This window comes from Eptatretus burgeri, chromosome 15, assembly GCF_056783735.1.
Source record: "Eptatretus burgeri isolate ZD-2024b chromosome 15, Ebu_testis_v1, whole genome shotgun sequence".
Taxonomy (NCBI): domain Eukaryota; kingdom Metazoa; phylum Chordata; class Myxini; order Myxiniformes; family Myxinidae; genus Eptatretus; species Eptatretus burgeri.
In genome coordinates, this window is record NC_140975.1 from 9851935 (window position 1) to 9859756 (window position 7822).

Sequence of the window (7822 nt, forward strand, 5' to 3'; positions counted from 1 at the left end):
ATTTATCCACTCCTACCATAAGTATTATTACAGTGAGTAGACAAGACCGAAAGATGGAAACTTCCCCCAGTGATGCTTGCAAGGACACGGCGTCTGAGGTCTTGGCAGGCACTCTACCCACCTGCTCTCTACCCCTGTCCTCTCTCCAGAATGCCGGCGACGCAGCCAGGTTCGGGCCATTCTCGCACTGCGTGGATGCACCGATCAGACAGAGATGATGCACATTTAGACAGACTGCGAAGGGATTGATTGAAAAGATAAGTGCAGGAAGAATGGTGGGAGATTTAGACACATCACCGAACGGATCGGTGACCTCTAACTCTGACTCTACATTTTCGACACATTATACCTCAAACACAAATACCATAGGCTTTATGCTGAACATTTGATATTGACTTCGCTTTGTTTTTCCCTTCAACCCATATCACATTCCCAACAATGTCTTTGGACAAGTGTCTCATTCCTAGAACCCTGTTAATGTCCCTTGGACATTATCTCTTACAAGGGGACAGTCTTGTTGATTGCTGACATTAAATGGAAGTGTCAATTGCATTCTGCACTGAAACCCAACGATGTTTTTTCTCAGAGGTGACTGCTGATTTGGTCTGTAATGGGGATCTTTCAGTGTTGCTCCTGCAGGTCCCTGATGTGTTGATGCTCCTTATTTCGATTATACTCCTTAGAGATATGTTCACCGTTACAAAAAGACCTTGAATACGTCATTTAAACACACACCGACTGCCAATGAGCACAGACCTCAGACAAGTTCTTCTAAGCAAATTTTTGGTGGATCCTTGAAGATGTGTTTGTGCGGTTTGTCTCGTGCAGATGCAGTTCATGTGAATTTCCTGTCGGATGCCTGACCGGTCTCGCCGCACCCTGGTTCGCTGAGTGAAATGGCCTCGTCCCCACCCACACCCCGACTGAAGTTCCAGCACGCTTCCCTGAGACTGCAAGCTCCGGGTCGTGACGTGGGAGAGAAAGAAAAAGTGGGCCTCGACGCCCATCTCGCCGAATGCTCCACGCATACCCGGGGCGACAGCGACGAGACACAGCCAAGTACCACGTACAGCCGAGATCCTTTAACTTCTTCGCCTTCTGTTTGAAACAAAATTAAATTTTAAAGTATTCGTTGCCAAGACTATCAACGGTGAGCTTCAAATTTAAACTTGCACCTTGGAAGAAATGCTGGGTCTTGCTTTTTCTTGTTTTTTGGGGGGGTGTACAATCGGGAGGGCCAGTGTCAGGGACCATCACTCCCCAAATTGTATTTCTATCAAAGCTCCCTTTGAAATCAAAAGTGTCGCAGCCATTTGCTTCGGCACGAGGCACTCTCGTCACCACAAAGTGCCACATTCAGTCCTCCCGTATGTTTTGGGGTAGCAATAATGGGTTCGGTTGTTGCGAATATGGGAGTGAAGTGGCAGTTATGGGGAGCTTGTCAACTCTGCAGGAGCCTCAAAACGCTCTGGCGGCGCAACGTTTCAAACCGAACCAACGTCACCGTCTTGCGCAAGATATGGATTTATATAATAATTTTATCCGTCTCATTGTCTCTCCGCTCTACTTCCGCGAATTGATTGGCCGAGTTTGAGAAGTTTGGTTTTTAAAACTGAATAGTCTCTCCGTATTATTTTTTTCTCGTTCAACTTCCCTTTACTCTCCCCTCACAATTTTTAATGGCCCACTTACATCAATTTGCTTAAAGTATCCTCAATAAGACAATGAGGCTTTGTCTCGTATCCCTTCTCCTTTCAGGATCATGATAATTGGAGGTTTTTCAGTGATGCAAAAAATGGGTTAAATTATTTTAACCCGACCGCATGAAATGCACCGAACGTTTTGAGAGATAAAACGCTGTACTCGCAACATTCACCCCAAGAGGACGGTCATCGCCCGAAAGGGTCAAAATCAAAGTGCGGTCGACCCCCGAACCTTTGAATCTCACGGTGCACTTTTTTTGGAACCCTGGCCGGTGTCCTGCAGAAATGAAGTGACGTCACGCCAATAATTGCAACATGCTGCACTTCCTAATGCCTATGTCACCAGCACCCTCTCGTACGTGAAATGAGCGCCATGTTTTTTTGCTTTATTTTTTTTTGTCCTTTTTTTAAAGCTCTTTTTTTTCCCCTCCATTCTCAACATGACTTCTGCTCCTGTGATAGAATGGTTCAGTCCACCTCGCTGATAGGCCATCAGTCAGCCATCTTTGTTCTTTCTCTCCGCATGTACAGAATTGCATTTTCTGCATGCTTTTCTATTCCTATATGCAAGGAGATTCATTGCTGTCGTTTTTTTTTTTTATTATTTCCCATATGCATCGGGTGCCTGGAATCCTAAGCTGTTTGGGTGGAAGTGTTCTGGATTTTTTTTGTTGGGGGTGGGGGGGGGACATTCTACTTTCTGTGAAGTCATAGCCAAATGGACTGAAAAGGTGGCTTCCCACCATCGGCCTCACTTGACGCCTTGCACCGTTGATCGGTGTGCTTTCACTCGCTCCGTGTACAGCTGGGAATTCTGTGTGCGCAGCTCGAGTGCGTACGCTCGTGCAGTGTACGCACATCAATATCCTCTCCCCTGCTTTTCTTTCTGCTTTTTCAACAGAATACATGCTTAGTATAGGCGCCCCTGTATATTATGTGCATATGTCAATGCAGTATATTGATGATTGAAAAATTATTCTGGGCGGGGGGGGGGGATGGGGTGTCACGATAAGTATGGGAGATTGATGTTTGGGAGGTTGGGAAATGGGTGCATTATTCGTTGTGGCTCGTGGAGCCAAAAGACCTGTGTGCCCTTTTACAAAATAAAGCAAATCCCACAGCTTTCAACTTACTCCTCACCAAACCCATTTGTAGTCTTCATCTTAGCATCCATCCAAAGGGGCCTCCCGGGATAGAGCATCTAAATATTACCGACTGATGGTCAAGCTTTCCACCCAAGTCACCCAGTCTGGTGTCAACTTCTCCGCTAGTGCGGCGTTGTGCGGACGACGACTCCTATTCTTTCCCACTCGGTGTCGTGTACTTTGGATGCTCGTGGGGGATCTGAAACCAAATTGCCAATAATTAATTGATCAAAAGAAAACCAGGTGAAACCAGCAAAAGGCCACAATTATATTTGGTCCAAAGAAGTTTGTTGAGTCACCAGATGACGAACATTTTAGATGGAAATTGGCAAAGGCAAGGGCAAAAAAAATTCTACCTTACAATGGCTTTGCAACCACAAAAACGCCCGAAGCAACGTGTGAACATCTGGCAATGGGACTACATTCATTTTCGTCAATCTCTGTTACGTGTCGGCCTCACCGCACTGCAAAGCCGAAGCCCACGGTTGAAGCTCGATCTCAGATGATGATGATGATGATGGAAACTCCAAGCTGTAAAGGACTGTGTATTTGAAGGACAGGAGAGGTCGGAGGGACAGATAAGCTCTGAGGGTATGCACCAGTCAACCAGCCGATTGCCTTCTCAAATATAGGAGCATAAATCACCTGAAATGGCACCAACAAGGGAAGACCGGGAGCAGCTTTGAAATCATCACCGAGATAACAACAGTGCAATCTCCAACGGGTAGCTTTCTGGAATAATTGGAGTGCAGCAAAAAATACCTCATGGTATATGTGATACACGAGGTGAAACTGAATCTCCACAGACCAATGTACAATAGGTTGAAGTTGATCTATCATGGTCAGGAAAGATGAGTCACAACCTCAGCAGGTTGACCTACAGAAGACCCCTGGTTCCTCCTTCACTGACTCTGTTTCAAGGGGCGCATATCATTTTAAAACGAAGCGTGACAGCACAGAATGTATGTCGTCTGCCTTCTCTTCTCATCATCCTTGTCTCCTCCTGTTCTGAAACTGCTGGTGCCTTTTGAGTCGTCGTCGTAAAGAAACAGCCAATTTCACCTTCATCAAAGCACAATTAAATTAATATCCTGGTTTGTAACAATTCCTGAAAAACAGATGTCAACATAAAGGTGACGTGCCCGACTCTCCGACGATGGAATCCCATGTAAAATGTGTTTACGAGAGGGTGAATCCGATGCAACACACTGAGAAACGTTGAGACGAATCACCTGGGATTCGCACAACAGAATCTCCTCAATATGTCATCGGGCAGTTGTGAATCGACTTGTTGCATCCCGAAGGATATCATGCTCGGAGCTCCTGCATCCTTTTGTGATATTGAGCTCTATTTTCTATTACGACTCTGCCATTTCTAAATGCCTAAAGTTAAGCTTCGAGTTTTCTTTCTAAAGTTCTAAGTTTTGATGAAAGGTTAACTTGATGGGGGTATTCACCGAGGTACCAACGAAACTCGTACCTATAGGACTCGTACTTTGGCAACCACGAGGCACGTGGTCAGCCCATTGGCCTCCTCCGCGTACAAGACTCCCTTATTGAGAGAATCTGTTCAGGATCAGCGTCAAAAAAACGAGCCACATGTCCATACAGCCACAGATGACGCTCACAGACCATGCAGGTAACAAATCTCATTTGCGTATCTTTCATCAACCGCTCGTCGGACACAAAGTCCGACCAGCGAGAGTCATGGTTTCTCCGAAGAGACCTGATACCAAAGGAATAAAGTTTCTGACCAGGGATCTCAGACAGAGTCCAAGTGTCGCATCCATAGAGCAAGATTGGAAGCACCAAGGACCTGAAGACTCGGACTTTCGTCCTCCCACACAGGTACCGGCAGCGCCACACCCCATGGTCCAGTGAATCCATGACTCCCCAGGCCCGACCCAGACGTCTATTGACCTCTGACTCGCAGCCGGCAGAGACACGAATATCACTGCCGAGGTAAGTGAATCTCTCCGTGACCTCAACATCCTCACCACAAACAAGCACAGACAGGACAGCAGCATCCAAGATGTCATTCAAAGCCTGGATTTTAGTTTTCACCCAGGAAACCCGTAATCCCAGCGGCTCCGACTCCTCCTTCAGCACCTCGAGGGCCCCCAAAATGATATCTAAAGTCTCTGCAAAGATGACTGCATCATCTGCGAAATCAAGGTCAGAGATCTTGATATTCCCAAACGATGAACCGCAGCTTGATCTATCTGACATCCTCCCTGGAATCCAGACAATACAAGTGCTGAAAAGTGTGGGGGCCAGTACACACCCCTGACGAACTCCAGTTTGTCAAGTTAACACCGCTTGTTCGATTGTCCAGCGGATCAATGTAACCGTTGGGAGCCTGTGATTGGCCATGAAACCCCGTGACATAAATTGTTGGAACATTTCTGTTTTTCGCTCGAGGTCACGTGGACACCGCACCGGTTCAACGGCAAAGCGAACTTGCTCCAGGATGCGGCACCCTTGCCATTCCACCAGGAAGACAGTTTGCAGTCAGGTTTCCCGCCGTTAATCAAAACTCCAATCCCAACGTCATCGCACTCTCTGATCCTCGGGTTGTCGTGGCATTTTTTTTTTGTGACCTTCGTGGTCTCCTGACCTTTCCACCACGGTGTTGGGACATCAGTGAAAGCGTTTGTTTGGCTCGAGGAGACCTCGAGCTCGTCAAACACAAACATCGGAGTGTGGACGGACACGGGCACAGCCCCCCTGTGTGCCAAAAGTCAACGGGGTCACATTGCCCCCCCACCTCCACCTTGGACACGGAAGAATTTGGGTTGTCGTGTCGAACTGCGGGAATGTCTGCACACGTTCCACCATGACGAAACACCATACTCACCGACCGACAGGCCGTGCGGAGCAGCCCTGGAGGTGAGCACCCTCTTTGGGGTCTTGTTCCCCGATAAATCCGGACGCGAGTCCAACACGCAGTTATTATACCATCATTTATTGTGGACCAGAAATAATTATTATTGATAATTTTACACTTGTAAAGGTGTTCGGGTTTACCGTGCGCACAGTCGAGGAGTCGAGGCTCACGGAATGGAAGGTCGAGTGTGTCGAGGAAGGTGATACGGGGTGACGTTGGTTTAAAAAAATTCCACTCGAGTGACGTCCGTAATAAATCGATGGGTCGAGGTGTGCGTTACCATAGCAACGGTGTTTCGTGTGACAACCACCGAAGAACCGCACGGTTATTCGGCCAGTCGCTGTACGGGTTACGTACACAGACAACCACCTGACGACCGCTCGGCCATCGCACGTGTGGGTCGTACGAGGATTGTGGGAATCGTTTCCTCTGGGAATTGCCAAGAGCGTGTGTGGTTGCGGGAGACGCACGATTTGGGAGCGAGGGATTAACCGCGTGCCGGGAATTCCAGCAAAGTGAGCCGCCAGTCTGCTTTTTATCGTCGAACTCCGCCATGAGTCTGCCGGTCCACGTCCACGTCCACCCACGAGGCTCTCTCCGGTCTCTGGTCACAGACACGGAGATCGCGCGCGACACCAGACCACGCCCATCCGGACAGCGTCGGGACGTTTCGATGGCCGCGCGGCGAACACCTTGCGGGTGGTGGAAGGGTCCTCGAGCTGCCGTGAGACCTTGTTTTAAAAACTCGCTTCGACGCTGCGGTTTCACTCGCAAATGGATACCGGAAACCGGGCTGTGGCGACTGTCGGAGAATTCTTGGCACAAACAACAAACTGGATTACAGAGGGAGGGAAACAAAAGGATTCCAGGAGATTTGAGCACCTCACTTCAAAGACCTTTCACCAAACACTCCTCCCTGAGGATCTACCCCCCCACAACACCTCTTTCCCCCCTCCTCCTCCCCCCCTCAAGATCTCTTTCCCCCCTCCTCCTCCCCCTCAAGATCTCTTTCCCCCTCCCCTCCTCAAGATCTCTTCCCCCTCCCCTCCCCTCAAGATCTCTTTCCCCCTCCCCCTCCTCAAGATCTCTTTCCCCCTCCCCTCCCCCTCAAGATCTCTTTCCCCCCTCCCCCTCCCCCCCCCAACCTCTAAACTCGCGATCTCTTCCTTAAAATGTTGTGATGACGACATCATATGATCGGGTCTATTCGAAATGGTTTGAATCCAACGAATGGGACTTGGCAGGAATCGACCTTTTTACGACAACCCAACGAGACCGTCAATAAGATGTTACAACGTTTAACAATCACCTTAAACACGACCACCGGTGCAACCACGAAGACCCTTAATGGGAAATACAAAACTTCGAGTCGTCCTGTGTTTAATAGATAATTAAATCCACAGTTTGGGGAAGAAAAAAAAACTTTTTAATTTCGAAAATCGACATCAGGGAAGTGTCCTCTATTGTAGGGGGGGTGGCATTATCGGGAGTTAGTTGGAGGATGCAACGAGGATTTCACGGAGGGGAGATGTGGGTGGGGTAGAGTGGAAGGTGGGAAAATGAGAGAAGGTGAGTAAAAGGTGAAGGTGAGTGGAAGGTGAGGGTGAGTAGTGATCCGTTGGTGTGTTGTTGCCATCAGACAGCGATCGATGGACCACCGAGAGTGGACAATGTGAGCGGAATTCAGAGCAAACTCATGATGAACCCCACACTCCTTCCCTCCGTCCATCGACGACATAACGGCTCTGGACACAATCCATACATCTTGCAATCACCAACATGTGCAGCAGGTCACGTCATCTGATCGACATCGCTGCAAAGCCGAACGGGTCACCACGAGGCGGTGAGTGACACTTTGATCTGTGCAGTGTGGGATTCGTTCATTTCCTCCAGGTGGAAGGTCGATGGGTCAAGTGGACTCACAAACTCCAGGGTTCACGTATTACCCGCCAGTCATTGACCAAGTCCGACTCATCTTATTTCCCAGGAATGTTCTAATTGCGCTCGATTCGACCTCGTCAAGATTCATTCAACAAAGTTCATGAAACATGGCGGCGGGTTTGAATCCACGAGATGCATACATTTCC

At 48.5% G+C, this 7822-nt stretch overlaps 1 protein-coding gene across 3 annotated transcripts in view; it reads left to right on the plus strand.

Moving 5' to 3' along the window:
• The window catches only part of LOC147011467 (phosphatidylinositol-binding clathrin assembly protein-like), a 94809-nt gene extending 87270 nt beyond the window's left edge, over positions 1 to 7539 (plus strand). For 2 of the 3 annotated variants that reach the window (XM_085857561.1, XM_085857563.1), the window contains exon 21: positions 829 to 2847. In XM_085857561.1, the coding sequence (XP_085713687.1) occupies positions 829 to 843 (15 nt within the window). In that variant the 3' untranslated portion in view covers positions 844 to 2847. Of the gene's footprint in view, positions 1 to 828; positions 2848 to 7374 lie in introns of those variants that run through there. The other variant, XM_085857558.1, reaches the window with a different exon arrangement.
• The last annotated feature ends 283 nt before the right edge of the window (positions 7540 to 7822 follow it).